Source organism: Eutrema salsugineum, unplaced genomic scaffold (assembly GCF_000478725.1).
Source record: "Eutrema salsugineum unplaced genomic scaffold, Eutsalg1_0 scaffold_1, whole genome shotgun sequence".
In the NCBI taxonomy this organism is placed as follows: Eukaryota; Viridiplantae; Streptophyta; class Magnoliopsida; order Brassicales; family Brassicaceae; genus Eutrema; species Eutrema salsugineum.
In genome coordinates this window covers 345,956-362,201 of record NW_006256909.1, presented here as the reverse complement: position 1 = coordinate 362,201, position 16,246 = coordinate 345,956, and the positions used below count along the sequence as shown (strand labels likewise).

At 40.3% G+C, this 16,246-nt stretch overlaps 4 protein-coding genes across 5 annotated transcripts; 3 read left to right on the top strand and 1 right to left on the bottom strand.

Annotated features, from left to right (window-relative positions):
- The first annotated feature begins 8 nt into the window (after window positions 1–8).
- LOC18028359 (probable receptor-like protein kinase At4g39110) lies at window positions 9–3,010 on the top strand. Its single transcript, XM_006411647.2, has one exon. It carries the CDS (start codon window positions 91–93, stop codon window positions 2,734–2,736), a length of 2,646 nt encoding a protein of 881 aa, XP_006411710.1. The 5' UTR covers window positions 9–90; the 3' UTR covers window positions 2,737–3,010.
- A 2,114-nt stretch (window positions 3,011–5,124) lies between these two features.
- On the top strand, window positions 5,125–7,362 carry LOC18028357 (chromatin remodeling protein SHL). 2 transcript variants are annotated; one of them, XR_002896811.1, is made up of 5 exons: window positions 5,125–5,313; window positions 5,402–5,747; window positions 6,033–6,101; window positions 6,656–6,768; window positions 7,028–7,362. XR_002896811.1 is itself a non-coding variant. In XM_006411645.2 (5 exons), the coding sequence occupies exons 1-5, from the start codon at window positions 5,241–5,243 to the stop codon at window positions 7,091–7,093; spliced, it is 687 nt and encodes a 228-aa protein (XP_006411708.1). In that variant the 5' UTR covers window positions 5,125–5,240; the 3' UTR covers window positions 7,094–7,362. The 2 variants fall into 2 exon arrangements, 1 of the variants encoding a protein (XP_006411708.1); XM_006411645.2 differs by having other exon boundaries at window positions 6,636–6,768.
- Window positions 7,363–7,882: 520 nt separating this feature from the next.
- Window positions 7,883–9,645, top strand: LOC18028356 (cysteine protease RD19A). The gene is made up of 3 exons (XM_006411643.2): window positions 7,883–8,421; window positions 8,594–8,713; window positions 8,977–9,645. Exons 1-3 carry the CDS (start codon window positions 7,948–7,950, stop codon window positions 9,502–9,504), a joined length of 1,122 nt encoding a protein of 373 aa, XP_006411706.1. The 5' UTR covers window positions 7,883–7,947; the 3' UTR covers window positions 9,505–9,645.
- An 866-nt stretch (window positions 9,646–10,511) lies between these two features.
- LOC18028355 (V-type proton ATPase subunit a3) lies at window positions 10,512–16,183 on the bottom strand. Its single transcript, XM_006411642.2, has 18 exons — window positions 15,945–16,183; window positions 15,439–15,483; window positions 15,194–15,316; window positions 14,995–15,102; window positions 14,679–14,786; window positions 14,418–14,591; window positions 14,007–14,144; window positions 13,530–13,637; window positions 13,331–13,438; window positions 13,067–13,215; window positions 12,788–12,941; window positions 12,372–12,532; window positions 12,049–12,255; window positions 11,774–11,957; window positions 11,595–11,678; window positions 11,296–11,489; window positions 11,158–11,217; window positions 10,512–11,032 (listed from the first exon to the last, which is right to left on the bottom strand). The coding sequence occupies exons 1-18, from the start codon at window positions 16,092–16,094 to the stop codon at window positions 10,828–10,830; spliced, it is 2,460 nt and encodes an 819-aa protein (XP_006411705.1). The 5' UTR covers window positions 16,095–16,183; the 3' UTR covers window positions 10,512–10,827.
- Between the last annotated feature and the right edge of the window lie 63 nt (window positions 16,184–16,246).

Here is a 16,246-nt window from a genome sequence, read left to right as displayed (position 1 = left end):
CACAAGCTATCCAACAAACTTCCTCATTCCTTATTATCTTTGTTCTTCTTCACCCCTCTCTCTTCTCTCTCTCCTTCCCACCCAGGAGGGATGGAGATAAGAAAGAAACCAAACATATGCACGATTCCCATCTTTGATATCTCTCCAAAGCCTTCCATGGCTCTCCTCCTTGCTATTGTCCTCGTCCTCTCAGGCCCTGCTATTTCTGCGGTAGCCGCCGCAGCTGTGAAACCCGCTGCCGGTTTTAAACCGGCAGATGATATTCTGATTGATTGTGGAAGCAAATCGTCATCCAAAACCCCTGATGGAAGAGTCTTCAAGAGTGACCAAGAGACGGTCCAATACATAGAAGCCAAGGATGATATTCAGGTCTCGGCCCCTCCTTCAGACAAGGTCGCTTCTCCTATCTACCTAACTGCAAGGATCTTCCGTGAGGAAGCCACCTACAAATTCCATTTGACCCGACCAGGTTTTCATTGGGTTCGCCTCCATTTCTTGGCCTTCCCTAATGACAAGTTTGATCTCCAACAAGCAACTTTTTCCGTTCTAACGGAGAAATATGTGCTGCTTCATAACTTCAAAATAAGTAACAACAACAACGATAGTCAAGCTGTTCTCCAGAAGGAGTACCTCGTCAACATGACGGATGCACAATTCTCCCTCAGGTTCAGACCTATGAAAAGCTCTGCAGCGTTCATCAACGCCATCGAAGTTGTCTCAGCTCCGGACGAGCTGATCTCTGATTCCGGCACCGCCCTTTTCCCAGTCAACGGATTCTCGGGTCTGTCTGACTACGCTTACCAGTCCGTTTACAGAGTCAATGTTGGTGGTCCCTTGATCATGCCACAGAATGACACATTAGGAAGAACCTGGATACCTGATAAAGAATTCTTGAAAGATGAGAACTTGGCTAAGGACGTCAAGACGACCCCTTCCGCAATCAAGTACCCTCCTGGAGTTACACCTTTGATTGCTCCACAGACTGTTTATGCTACAGCTGCTGAAATGGCTGATTCTCACACCATAGCTCCTAATTTCAACGTCTCCTGGAACTTCCCCTCCAACCCGTCCTTTCACTACCTCATTCGGCTTCATTTCTGTGACATCGTTAGCAAGTCTCTCAACGACCTCTACTTCAACGTCTACATTAACGGGAAAACTGCCATCTCTGGGCTGGATTTGTCCACCGTCGCAGGGGATCTCGCAGCTCCTTACTACAAAGACATTGTTGTGAACGCGACACTTATGAGTCCTGAGCTACAAGTCCAGATTGGTCCCATGGGAGAAGATACAGGTACCCAAAACGCGATCTTGAACGGAGTGGAGGTCTTGAAGATGAGCAATTCCGTGAACAGCCTTGACGGAGAGTTTGGAGTTGATGGTAGAACCACTGGCATGGGGAAACATGGTATGGTTGCAACCGCGGGGTTTGTGATGATGTTTGGAGCTTTCATTGGCCTTGGAGCCATGGTTTACAGGTGGAAGAAGAGGCCACAAGATTGGCAGAAGAGAAACAGTTTTTCCTCTTGGTTGCTACCGATACACGCTGGTGACAGCACTTTCATGACAAGCAAAGGTGGTTCTCAGAAATCCAACTTCTACAACTCAACTCTGGGGCTTGGCCGCTATTTCTCCCTTTCGGAGCTTCAAGAAGCCACAAAGAACTTCGAAGCATCTCAGATTATCGGTGTTGGAGGATTCGGTAATGTCTATATTGGAACCCTCGACGATGGGACCAAAGTTGCTGTCAAGCGAGGTAACCCACAGTCTGAACAAGGAATCACTGAGTTTCAGACAGAGATTCAGATGCTTTCTAAGCTCAGACACAGACACTTGGTCTCCTTGATCGGTTACTGTGATGAAAACTCGGAGATGATCCTAGTCTATGAGTTCATGTCCAATGGTCCATTCAGGGATCATTTGTACGGAAAGAATCTTGCTCCCCTAACCTGGAAGCAGCGACTTGAGATCTGCATCGGATCTGCTCGTGGGCTTCACTATTTACACACCGGAACAGCACAGGGGATTATCCACCGTGACGTCAAATCAACCAACATTCTTCTCGATGATGCTTTAGTTGCCAAAGTCGCTGACTTTGGTCTTTCTAAAGATGTAGCCTTTGGACAAAACCATGTCAGCACGGCCGTGAAGGGAAGTTTCGGGTACCTAGACCCCGAATACTTTAGAAGACAGCAACTTACCGATAAATCCGATGTTTATTCCTTTGGTGTCGTTCTTCTAGAAGCTCTCTGCGCAAGACCAGCCATCAATCCTCAGCTACCAAGAGAGCAGGTTAACTTAGCTGAATGGGCAATGCAATGGAAACGAAAAGGACTGCTCGAGAAGATCATCGATCCTCATTTGGCTGGAACGATCAATCCTGAATCGATGAAGAAGTTTGCAGAAGCTGCTGAGAAGTGTTTGGAAGATTACGGTGTTGATAGACCGACAATGGGAGATGTTCTGTGGAACTTGGAATATGCTCTGCAGCTTCAAGAGGCATTCACTCAAGGCAAAGCCGAGGAGGCTGAGAACGGTAAGGCAGTGACACCTGGCTCGGTGCCGCCGGCTGCTCCATCTCCGATCGCTCCTTCAGCCACCACCAACGCGGCGGCGGCTAGTGTTCAAGTTTCTTCTAAGGTGGAAGAGAACAATGGCATAGCCGAGGTTCAGGCCGTTGACGAACATTCTGGAACAGCCATGTTTACTCAGTTTGCTAACCTTAATGGAAGATAAAACAAACTGACAGAGAACTAAATTTTTAAAAAAGAAAAAAGGAACGCCAAAACGAGTTTGTTGTCATAACAGTAATTGAAATAGAAAAAAAAAAATATGACTTTGAAGGTGATATATTGTTTGTTTCTCTTTATGTTTTTTATGGTGGTTCAGGGGATGTGTGTGAGCTTTATATTTTTGGTGTGTATTTTCTGAAATTTATCTTCTTTTTTTTGTTTTGTATGAATTGTAACTTGTGGGTGGATATGTATAGTCATGTATACTACTAAATGCTCTGATGCATTTATCTACTTGTCCTCCTTTATTGCAGTTGTTAATATTAGGTTACAAGTACAACTTCACTTGGATACTTAATTGTATGTGAATCTTCTTATCAAATTTAGACCATTGTACGCATAGAAAACAAGTGTTCTTTTTTTGTATTCGAAGAAGTTGCTAGTTTTACAGTCTGCACATCTTTCCCAGAATAGACTTAAGGATTAGAATAAAGTTTAGATCAATTTTTGTTTTTTGCGGATGAACTCCTCTCTAAAGATGGTGTCTTAACTGGGGGACAATTTGTTTTTTCTCCCAAAGTTCTAAAACAAACAGATTGGTAACCCGATTCTTTAATTTTGTTGTCTAGTATAAACTCTAGTTAAAGCTGTCACGTTTCAACCTTAATTACTTAAATTAGGGAAATATCCTCAATGTTTTGTGTGTTAATAACTACTGGATTCAATCTTTGATTCTTATTAATTGGAATGAGTGTTTGGTCTGCAACCTCTGTCAGATAATGGTCACAGAAACCATTTCTTTCTTTAGATGAGCTGTTTAGTCTAACCATCTACTCAATGTAGAAAGTCGAAACCCTGCAATATTTTGTATTAGATTAATCGAAAAATGTTTGGATATCAATCAAAATCGTCACAAGTGTTTGTAGGAGAGGAAGTATAGGTGAGAAAAGAATAGGGTCAGTCACAGATTCTGCAAAAAATAAGAGAACCATGAACGCAGAATAAAATATATATCCAGAAATAGAAACCATTCCCTTCAATTAAGCAAATGGTTTCTCTTCTTCTCTTTCCTTTTCCTTCAATTAAGCTATATAAACTAATGAATAGCTTAAATTTTTCCCACAAAAGCCAAAAGAGACCCAATTTTTTGGCCCTTGTTTTTGTTTTTGTTTTCTCTTTCTTTATCTCTCACTATCCTACTATAAACTATGGAAAACATAAGTGGGCTGATGGCTTTTGACATGGGAGAGCTAAGAAATAACCTTCCCAAAAAGTAAAACATTAAGATTATCTCATTGATTATCTTCTTGTTTCGATTATAGATTCCTGGATTACTATTTAATTTTGGATTTTGTGAATGGTGATAAAAATAGGAGAGGATTGTCAAGGTACTATTCAGAGAAAGCAAGATCATTCGCTTGTATCTCAGATGTTAAATGTCTTGAAGATCTCAAGAAACCAACCCAACATCTTGACGATGATGATGCCTACAAGAAGAGGAAGAAGAAGAATAAGCAATCATCTTCTTCTTCATTTTCTGCTGCTGTTAACAGCAATGTTAATTTCCAAAACTACCCTTGTCGAAGAGTCTCTAGTAGCACCCACTGTTCCTCGCCTTGTGTTGGTGCTTAGGAAAAAAACACACTTTCTCAATTGATCACAAATCTTCATTCAAGGCCCAATTGGTTTTTCCCAACCCAATAGTCAAACACAAACTTCTGTTTTATCACTAATTTTTATTTTCTTTAGTCTAATGTTTTTGTCGTTATCTTTTTTCTTAAAATTTTTATAGTTATGCACAAGAAAGAGTGTTGGTAATCCTTTTGAATGTAAAATTATTTGCTGATAAAAAGTGAATAAGTAAATAAAAAGAGAATTTTTGTAGAAGATCAAGGTGATCAGGAAGAATTAAATGTAAAAATGAAGAAATATTTGGAAATGTTCATTGTTTTAGATATGTTTTAAATCAATATAGATCGTGTGAGTACTGTCTCCTTAACCTTACTTGAAAGTTGAAAATCTTTTTGTGTGTGTGTGTGTGTCCCACATATCTACAAGTATAAAATATTAAGATAGTCGTTAGGTCTTATTTTTCTTCTCAAAACATGCCACATACATTTGAAGACAAATTCAAGACAAGTCATAATGAGTAACTGCTTACGTGGCTAATTTTACATGATTCACGACATTGGGAGCGCGATAAAGGCGCGTAGGGAACACGCACTCCCATTAGTAGCTGACGTGGTCAATTGACTATCTGACATTATCTTTACCCTTTCTCTCCCGTGCTTTTATTTTTATTCACGATCCTACCATTCTTCTCCCAATCGTACGCTGCTGAGAACCCATGTACTTGTTCTTACCGTACTCCGCGTTTCATGTGATTATGTCTCATGGTATTGTGATTTTTCGCCATTCGTTGTCCACTTTGAGAAAAATGATCGCAAGAATTTTCCCTCACTTTCTCGAGAAGAAAATCTCTGCGTCTTTCTCGCCCTTCACCTTCAGATGCCCAAGCAAAAAGCTCCAAAGAAGCAACTCAAGTCCTATAAATTGAATCACATCAATAGGACGATTCAAGGTATGTTTGATTTCTTCCCTCGGAAATTTCCTTTGGTAAATCGTAAATTAAAAGGGAATCGCTGTTGCATATGGTTTTTGGCTTGAAGAGGGAGATGCTGTTTTGATGCGGTCGTCGGAGCCGGGAAAACCATCTTACGTGGCGAGAATTGAGGCAATCGAGACGGGGGCGCGTGGATCGCACGCGAGGGTCCGTGTGAGGTGGTATTACCGGCCGGAGGAATCAATCGGAGGGAGGAGACAGTTCCATGGAGCCAAGGAGGTCTTCCTCTCGGACCACTACGACCTTCAAAGCGCCGATACGATCCAGGGCAAGTGTAAGGTCCACAGTTTCAGTAGCTACACCAAACTCGACTCCGTCCGAAACGACGACTTCTTCTGTCGTTTCGAGTACAATTCCGCCACCGGCGCTTTTAATCCCGACAGAGTCGCCGTGTATGTGTCTCTTAGACTCTCGCTTTCCATTTTCATTATGTTACTATTATCAGCTAAGGTGGCTCTGAATGGAGAACGATTGGGACAACTTATAAAATTGTTTGGTTTAATTTATGCTTCAGTGTGCTAGTGTAGGCTTTGATTGTTATTCTTTAACTTCTATGGAAAAAAACGGCATTTTTCACGGTTTCATTAAATTGTTTCTGCAAAGTGAAGTAATCAGTTGACTCAGGATGCTTTCTTTTGACTTTTGCAATCTAAAATGATTGTTTGTTGTTTCTACAGATTCTGCAAGTGTGAGATGCCGTACAACCCTGATGACTTGATGGTGCAATGCGAAGATTGTTCGGAGTGGTAAGTGTTCACTTGCTTGAAACTCTTTTTAATCTTCTTGACTCGCAAGCTGGAATTGCTCATTTATTTCAAGTGTATTCCATGAGTCCTAGTGGATATGCTATTGAGATTGCTTGAGATGAATGGCATCCGTCATGGCTTTACGTTGGCGATGTTATTCCGGTGATGAATGGCAACAAAAGCTGATACCCTTGTCTTAACGCTTATAATAACTGTGATGGGGATTCTAATGTATATGTTGTGGAACCTTGTAATCTTACAAGTTGCTGATGGAGTCGCTGTTAAGAATCTTGCTTGGGGTTTTTCTGCAGCTATTTAGTCTGTCGCTTGGGTCTTTCACTCATATTAGCGTGTTGTATTTGACAAGAAGTAAAACGAATGAAGTCACTCGAACAAATATTTGATCTCTTGATCATGGAGCTGTTAAGCTACTACTTTTTTTTTTTTTAAATTACATAAAGAGAATTTTGTTGTGAATGTCTTTGTCTGTTATTTTGTTGCCTTTGATGTTACAGGAAACTAACATTGGCTCAGGTTTCATCCTTCTTGTATAGGGACGACAATAGAGGCAGCTAAAAAGCTTGATCACTTCTACTGCCAAGAGTGTTCCCCAGAACAGCAGGATTTGGACAACTCTAATTCAACTTCTAAAAAATCAGACGATAAGGTATCAATCGATCTCTGCAAATATCTGTATTTCTCTGAGGTTGGTCAAAACAGTCACAATTCTGCTGTACCACGGCCTGGCCGGTTAAATTCGGGATTCAATTTTGACACGGTCCATATAGGACCAAACCTGTCAACAATGATAAGCTTTTGGACCAATATACTAGAACAACATATAAAGACAGAAAACTCCTGAGTGCAAAGTATATCTCTCTATAAAGTTAAAAGACAAGCTTTTGATTTGTTGGTTCAACAAACAGGTGAAAACAAAACGCAGCTTAGAGGTAACCAAGACGAGGAACAAACATACCAAACGATCAGGTTAACATAAGACCTCTAAGTTCTTTCTCTGGACTGAGTTGAGTATCAACGTGTAATCTATAAAGGTGTTTGTGTTCTTTCCCTTTGTTTTTTTTTACCTGAAGAACGAGGGTTTTAGTTCGTTGGCTTGATTGGTGACTTTCTTGTGGTATAAATATAATCTTATGTATAGTATATGGTTTCATCTCCTTTAGTTGTCACAAATTGAGTGAAACGTTTGTTTACAGGTTACTTTTTCTTGATTATTCAAATTTCATCCAACAACCACGAGATATTACAATTTCGAGTACACTATTTATTTTCATGATACTGGTAACATAAACAAGAAAAATTAAACGTATAACGTGTTACAAAGAAAACAAGAAAACAAAATAAATAAATCAGAGAAGACAAGTATTGCAACTAACGTTCCACTTTTGTCGCCAGGAAGTGGAATAAAACTAGTATTTTTTAGGTGTAACAAAAATTTAAAAATAATTAAAAAAAAAAACGGAATTCATTTTCTACAGCACGATACGGCTCCGCTACAAGTTGAGCCTATCTACTGGAAGGTCATTCAATTCTAACACGTGGAGGTATATCAGTCGTCAACTAACTTTTCCCCTTGGATAAGTAATCTCTTTAACCCAGAAAATATCTTCCGGCTTCTTCGACAATAATATAATAATGATATCCTAATAATAAAATATACTTTATTTTGAAAGAAACCGAAAGCCAATCTCCAAAGGGAAAAAGACATCTAGCTTTCTATACATACACCTATACATTCACGTTGCGTGTTTCACCCCCTTTAGCCTTAGCCCTTAGGGTTCTATATTAATCCCTTTCCCTTCCTCTCTGATTTCTTCAATCGAAATCCATGGATCCTCTTAAGCTTTCTTTCTCCGTTTTCGTTCTGCTTATCTTATTCGTCTCCGTTTCTTCGGGGATTGTCGCTGAGACGTCGTCCTCGGACGGCGATGATCTCGTGATCCGGCAGGTGGTTGATGGAGCCGAGCCCAAGGTTTTGTCGTCGGAGGATCACTTTTCTCTGTTCAAGAGGAAGTTCGGCAAGGTTTACGCCTCGAGCGAGGAGCATGATTACAGGTTGTCGGTTTTCAAGGCGAATCTCAGGCGAGCGAGGCGTCACCAGAAGCTGGATCCGTCGGCTCGTCATGGTGTTACGCAGTTCTCAGATCTGACTCGTTCTGAGTTCCGGAAGAAGCATCTTGGTGTCAGAGGCGGGTTTAAGCTTCCCAAGGACGCCAACAAGGCTCCGATTCTCCCCACCGAAAATCTTCCCGAGGATTTCGACTGGAGAGATCGTGGCGCTGTTACTCCCGTCAAGAATCAGGTATTGTTTGTACTCTCGTGGTTCTAATTCGATGACCGTGTGTTTGTCTATCGATTGGAAATTAGATCAGCTTCAATTTGTATAATCTGATCGGATTTCAAGTCACTCTGCTTCGAGGATTCGTTTCTTTGTTTCATGTATCTGATTGGGACTCTTGTTCGTGTACCATTAGGGATCTTGCGGCTCTTGCTGGAGTTTCAGTGCCACCGGAGCTCTCGAAGGTGCTAACTTCCTCGCTACCGGCAAACTCGTCAGCCTTAGCGAACAACAGCTCGTCGACTGTGATCACGAGGTTTGACTTTTGTTCCAGTTACCTGAGCATAAACGACTTGGATAATCTAAACAGTGTCGGTTATGTTTGATCACTAATCAATATGTTATACAAGATGTCCATTGTTTTGTCGGTGTTTATTTGGATAATTAAGATGATAGAACTCACTGCTTAGTTCCGGTTGTTTAATTTAACTTATCTTGTCTCTCATCATTGCCTGTAGCATAGATTCATAATTTTAGCTGCAATTAGTCGATGATCGTCGATAACATCTCTATCTGCAGTGTGATCCAGAAGAGGCAGGTTCATGCGACTCTGGTTGCAATGGTGGGCTAATGAACAGCGCATTTGAATACACCCTCAAAACAGGAGGGCTCATGCGAGAGGAAGACTACCCTTACACCGGAAAGGATGGCCCGACCTGCAAGTTAGACAAGTCCAAGATCGTTGCCTCTGTCTCCAACTTCAGTGTTATCTCCATTGATGAAGACCAGATTGCTGCAAACCTTGTCAAAAACGGACCACTTGCAGTAGCCATCAACGCGGCCTATATGCAGACTTACATTGGAGGAGTCTCGTGCCCTTACATATGCGCCAGGAGGCTCAACCACGGTGTCTTATTGGTGGGTTATGGCTCGGCCGGTTATGCTCCGGCTAGGTTCAAGGAGAAGCCTTACTGGATCATCAAGAACTCATGGGGAGAGTCTTGGGGTGAGAATGGTTTCTACAAAATCTGCAAAGGCCGTAACATTTGTGGCGTTGATAGTCTCGTCTCCACCGTTTCAGCCACCGTCTCTACCACCGCCCATTGATTAACCCTCGTTTATAATTTAATTTACTTTGGTGATTTGTGTGAGCGAGTACTCTTTGCGTTACTCTCTCTATTTCTCTCTGCTTTTAAAAAGAAAGATCATGTTTGTAAATAAAATGCATTTCTCTTGAGCCAAGCCATACATTTTGCTCACCGCTGGTTGAGATTTTTCTTAGTTTAAACTAAGACCCGCAATGCTATCATCTGGGCCTATAAACATTTTAAGGTACAATAGGACATTTGGCAAGGCCCAAAACTATGGGCCATTCTGTGTAGGCCCACAAACTTTGGGCCATTCATATCGGCCCACGAACAATGGGCCATTTAGTAAAGGCCCACAAACAATGGGTAGGCCAACAAACTATGGGCCATTTGTGTAGGCCCTCGAACTATGGGCCATGTTATGTAGGCCCACGAACTATGGGCCTTAACTTGATATATCCTTTACGAAGCCCATTAAAAATAATAATGTATGGGCTTATAAAAGTTCGCTATTGGGCCTGATGGGCTGAAAAGAGTTCGCTATTGGGCCTAATGAGCTTACAAAAGTTCGCTATTGGGCCGAATGGGCTTAAAAAATGGGCCTTAGTAAATTAATTTATTCCATTTAAAGCCCATTAAACCTATTATATATGGGCTTTTAAAAGTTCGATATTGGGCCATTATTTAGTTTAATAGGCCTACAGAGAGTTTATCAATATGTGCGTCCACGAATTATGGGCCTTAATAAACTAGTTTATTTTCTGCTAAGCCCATTAGACCTATTATATATGGGCCTTTAAAAGTTCGCTATTGGGTCATTATTTAGTTTAAAGAACTTGTAGGCCCACTAACTATGGGCCGCTCTAAGACCATTATAATTATATTTTATGGGCTTTAAAAATTCGTTATGGGGCCATTATGTCGTTTAGTAGGCCTACAACTATTTTCATAATTGTGGGTCCACGAACTACAAGTATTAATAAACATTTAAATAGATGAACTTAATAACGATTTTAGCAGGCAAAGTAATGCTGGAAAAGGTCCGATTCCTCATTTTATTATTTGTATCAACAGCTTATTATTATTATTTAAATTCAAACAAACACAACAACAAAATGGGTTTTGCCTCGCACAAATCCCATTATCCCCTCTCCTTTTCTGTGTAGTAAAAAATCTATCTCCACAGAGGCAAATAAATAAATTTAACTGACCCTCAATACGGAGACAAGGGGAGAACAAAAATAATAATAATTCGATTCTGAATAAAAGTAGTCTGTACCTTTATATATATGCAAATTGCAGAGGATGAGAGGAATGAATGAGATATCATCATCATCATCCATCACTCGTCTTCGTTTGCGGCGAGAATGAAAGTGAAAGGAGCGAACTTGTAACCATCTCCTTCGTAAAATTTGTTCTGAAACTCAACCCAGTGGAGACGCAGCGCGTGAAGGAACGCGCTCAGTGTCTCCATCACCAGCAGCACTCCCACGGTCGCGAATATGAAGACGATTATCCCGACGATCAGGATCAAAACATTGTTGTAACTGTTTTGTTGTGTTTTGTTATTAGTGCCAAAAAGATCTCGATTAAGGGATTTGCTAATTAATATAAGGGTCACATATGTTAATCAAACCAAAGAGAGAGCGAGAGAGTGAGAAAGGATGCATACCCCCAAGCGAGAAGGAGGACCTTCTCATAGAAGACCGATGATAGCTCTGAGTGGGCTAGACTGAAACATAAAGGATTGGATATTAAGCCATGAATAGCTTCATGTTTAGCTCCTACTACTCGATGATAATGAGATTACCTGAGAGCCCATAGACGCAGGTAAGAAGCGGTGTTGGAAACAGCTCCAAGCACAAACTCTATGGTGTGAATCAGCTGATGCACAAATATCTCGCTGAATTCAAACTCCTCATGGCCATGGGACCCTCCGCTTGTCTCTACATGAAGACTTTCATCTGTCTCGTCAAGAGGAGCGTAAGACTGGCCTTGATGCCTCTGGAGAAGGAAACCGTTTAGGAAGACGACCAGCAAAAGGAAAAACAAAAACAAAACAAAACCTTTATATATAGAAACGAAAAGGAAAAAAGGAAAGAATCTCACAGCTTCATGTTGTTTCTTCAAGATGAACGGCTTTGGAAGCAACATACACGGAACAGAGACAAGAGCCAGAAAGAGAAGCGCAAGCTGAAAAATGGGAAAGAAAGAGGATGAGTGAAACAAAACGTATGACATGCTTTTTTTAGATCTCGTAACAGCAATTGCTAGGCGAAGATCCTAACCTGCACTGTTTTCTGGTGAGGGAAAAGTTGATTCTCTCCTAACTCATCGGTTGGGCTCAGGAACATGTATATCATTACATGATACAAATCTGCTTGAGAACCAGTGCACCACTTTATGATGATGAGGACGGAGAGATAGCCAAACAAGCTGTTCAAGAATATCATCTGGGGAATGAACTGGAACCTGCAAGCCCCCAAAATTAGACGTTGAGATGATGACTGATAGAATTTGAAGGAGAGCACGCTATGGTCAGATAATATCAAACTGAGCCTACCATATATTTACACTCGATTTAAAAAATCTTGCATTGAAGTAGCTCATTATGATTCCGAGGTTCATTTGAGAAACTCCGAGAAGGATAGACATTTTCATCTTCAGCGAGTTCAGGAACGGCAGCTCGCTACGGGTACCATGCCACACAGGATCTAGACCAAATGGATAAGTGTCCCGGACCTTTATCAAACCAATTGTTGTAGCCTCGCTGAACAGAGAGGAAAAGAGAGAGGAAAAAAAAACTCAGAACTGCAAAGTATCTGCCAGCTACTCATATTTTTTTGAATTTAGAAAAATCTTAACTTATAGAACTAATCTGTATACCTGCATGAGGCATCACGGCAATCATATGCTGAGGTCGCAAATAATGGGTATGGTATGGAGAAGAACTCGTTGTAGATTAAACCAGTATATATTGAGAAGAGTGACATCATCATAATGACATAACGGCCACCAAAAGCCATTTCCATAATATCCCCAAGTTTCTGTGGTAAGGAAGCAACGATTGAAGAGTTAGCATCTAAAACTTGCAAGAACAAAACATCAACAATTAATAAAAATGCATATTCGAATAGACTATAATATGCTCTCTAGAAATGTCAAGTGAGTTTCCTTTGCTTTCATATTTATGCAACTCCAAAAGAAAACAAACAGCTACACTATCAGCAGGTTCTGCTGCTGAGTCAGAATTCAGTCTCGTGGTCACAGTCAGAACAAGGTAACATCAATTGGGTTATCACCTGGCTGGAAAGTTTCTTTTCTCTCAATATCAAGTACATAGTTGCAAGCAGCAAACATATTCCATGCCCCCAATCACCAAACATAACAGCGAAAAGGAAGGGAAACGTGACGATTGTGAATACACCCGGATTAGCTTCCTGATACTTGGCCACACTGCAGAGTGATGATCATAGAAAATTGATCAAAGGAACCTAAACGCAGCCTAGAACACATTTTTTATAATACCAGGCTATTTGATACTTCCTCAACTGAGTCAGAAACTCCAGGACGATACTTACCCGTACGCATCAACAATTTCCTGGATTGCAGAGGTAAATTTGTTTGTGCGGAAATAAGTTGGTGGTAACTCTTTGGTCCTCAGAACTTGGAATATTGATCCAACTTGAGAATTGGAGTCAACTGCAGCACGCTGTAATGCATCTTGAATCTGCACAAACAAACCTTTTCTACTTAAGTATTCTGAAGCGATACATAATTGTAAACTCACCATCACGCAATATATTAATTAATATTAAAATTGTGCAACAAAAGAACCAACTCACTTCTTTTGATGCAAAAACAGGACTCCAGCCCTCGGCCACAAGGCACTTCTTCGTCACGTCAAGACTTAGCATGTTCAAAGTATGATAGATAGCTTTCTCTTTGCGCACCTGGAATTGGTACATAAAAACATGACTTTAACTTGCATGGATCAAATGGGTCAACACAGACCGCTCAACATTGATCTACATAGGATAATACCTTGAGGTTCCATAGCTCAAACTTATCTCCAATGGTCTGCAACAAAATGTTACGTTGACCTAACCCAGCATCTATGGTGGTTTTAAGCTCTGCTAATCTACCTGAAACCTGAAACATTGTGTAAGAATTAATATAGTTAAACAGCTTCTGGGTTTACAGTATCATAATTATATGGGTATCATGATGAAATTCCTAGCCTACGATACACCCTCACATGAATGCTAACCGACTTTAAAACTAATACGCACGCAATATCAGTACATCAAAACATCATGTTCTCGTGCATTAGCTTTTATTGGACATCTGAGTACCAACGAGTATCCAAATTTTTGTTATCATCTATGACTCATGTCCAAAGAAAGCCATGCACAAAGAATGAAAGTACAGGGAAGTAAATGGTCTACCGCAGCAAAAAATAATCATGGAATATTTACCACACCTATCAGCAGGAACATTCACAAGAAAGATAATACATACCTCGGTTATCATTTGAGCTTGTTTTCCAAGGTCCTCACTGAAAGGATAACGATTGGCCCCAAACGCTTCACATATTTTAAGAATTTTGCTTTTTGCTCTTTCCCCGGAATAGAAAACAACGAAAACATTTTTCTCAGCCTGCAATTTTTTTTAGTTAAACAGTCAATTTCGAACTGAGAGTCTAAGAAAAATTTGCTTTCTAACGAGATTAGCATTCCACATGTAAGACAAACTCTGGCTCTGTAGATTTTTTTTAAAAAAACGCAGTTCATATTTCAAAATAATAGCATGTTCATATCAGAGCAGAAATTATATATATATAAAAAAAAAGAGTAACTGAACTTCTGTATAAGAGTAAGAACTTGCTTGCCATGTCTAAGAGAACTGAAGAGAAATGCAGAAGCATCTAACCTTCTCCCCAGAGTTGGGATCAATGACTGGGTCCTCAATGACAGTCTGCCGAATAAAGATGTTTCCCCTAGTAGCACGGAATAGAATCCTCTCAAACACCATAGACTTTTCACGAGGCACTAACCCGGTGAGAAATCCAAGCTTTACTTGCTTTGTTGAATCAATGGACTTCTCCTGTTTAGAAAGAACTATCGTAACCGTTGGTAACTAAACAAGAAATTCGGAAAACTTTAAATATAAGAATAGCTGCATCTGTCGTACTTCCTGCAACAAAGGAGATTCCAGCAGATCTTCACCCCCGTGTTGTGATTCTGTCTCTCTCTGTTGAGCTGTGGCACTTCTATGAGCAGAAGAAAAGAACTCACCAGCCTGAAAAGATCACATTCAGATAAATATAGAAGTCTACTTATCACTATGAAAAGCCTTAGTACCGTAAGATATCCTTATGGTACATAAAGACTTACAGACCGATAATTACAAAGTTGACAGCAAATTAAATAATTAAAGCATAATACTCCTTACGTAATCCAACATAAGATCTTCAAAATCGTGAACTAAAGAAATGGAAAACATATACCTTCTGAAGAACCAATTTGTACTCCATAAGTTCATTATAGGATCGCTGCAACTTGTCATTATTAGCATTGATCTCAACAAGTTCAGCTTCTAGCTCTCCAAGCTTTACCTGGCAAAACCAGAAAGAATGAAAAAAGGTATCTCCGTGAGAAAATCGAAAGCATGACACGGAAAATGAAAAGCAGGTCTCTTCATTTTACCTCTACATCATCCAAGTCAATATCATTTTCTTTCTCTAGCATCTCCTTGGCCAAAACTCCTGCTTTTGACATTTGGTCCTTGAAGAAACGTATCTTCCGTGCCATCTCTCCACATCTTTTTATCTTAAACCCATCAAAAAGGAGAGAAATATTATCACATTTGATAAATGAACGTTTTAATGATAAAATTATACATGAAAGAGACCGTATTACATTCCTACAGAGTCACATAAGCATGAATTTACCTGAGCTGCATAAGTACGTTGAAATGGGCTCTTGTCTGAATTAAGCTGAAATCAACATTAAGAAAATGATTTATAAGAAAGAGTTTATTCACGACAAACTCCAAAAAGCATTGACCAAAAAATTTGTGGTGAGGAAAATCTATGTAACATCATCTCTTAAGAACTCAAAACCAAACGTCAAAGCCAGAATGATTAACAACGGAAAAAATAAGCAATCAGGCGCGTTGAAATCTGTCCAAGACAGGCACAAAAAGATGACAATATCCAGATAACAGCTAGAAATGGATGCGTCAAATCTTAGAAAAACTGAATGAAACCCTAGGTGCCGAGTTCGCGAGACCAGATAAACCCCGTCAAAATGGCCATCGAAGGTCCAATGTCACAGAAAATCGTTCGCCAGAAACGGATTGCAATGGATATAAGAAAATGCACAATCAAATACGCCAATTACATATCTCGTCAACGAAGATCGAAATTATCAGAGAGAGAGAGAGAGGAGTACGCACGTCTTTGAATTGGACGAGGCCTAGATCCCCAAGGTAAGAGACGGTAAGATGTGCCGATTCCATTGGAACAATGAGTTGAACAAGTTGCATCGGCTCTGACCGCATCAGATCCATCGGCGGACAACAACCACCACCGCCGCTTTCCCCCATCGATTCTGCTTTCTTCGTCGATGAACTCTCTTAACCCAAACGATAAATAGAAAATTGACGATAATGTCAGAGAGAGAGAGAGAGAGCGAGCGAGCTGTAATTATTCGTCTGCGTAGTCCCCATCGCGTATTTAGTTTTTAATCACATAATTG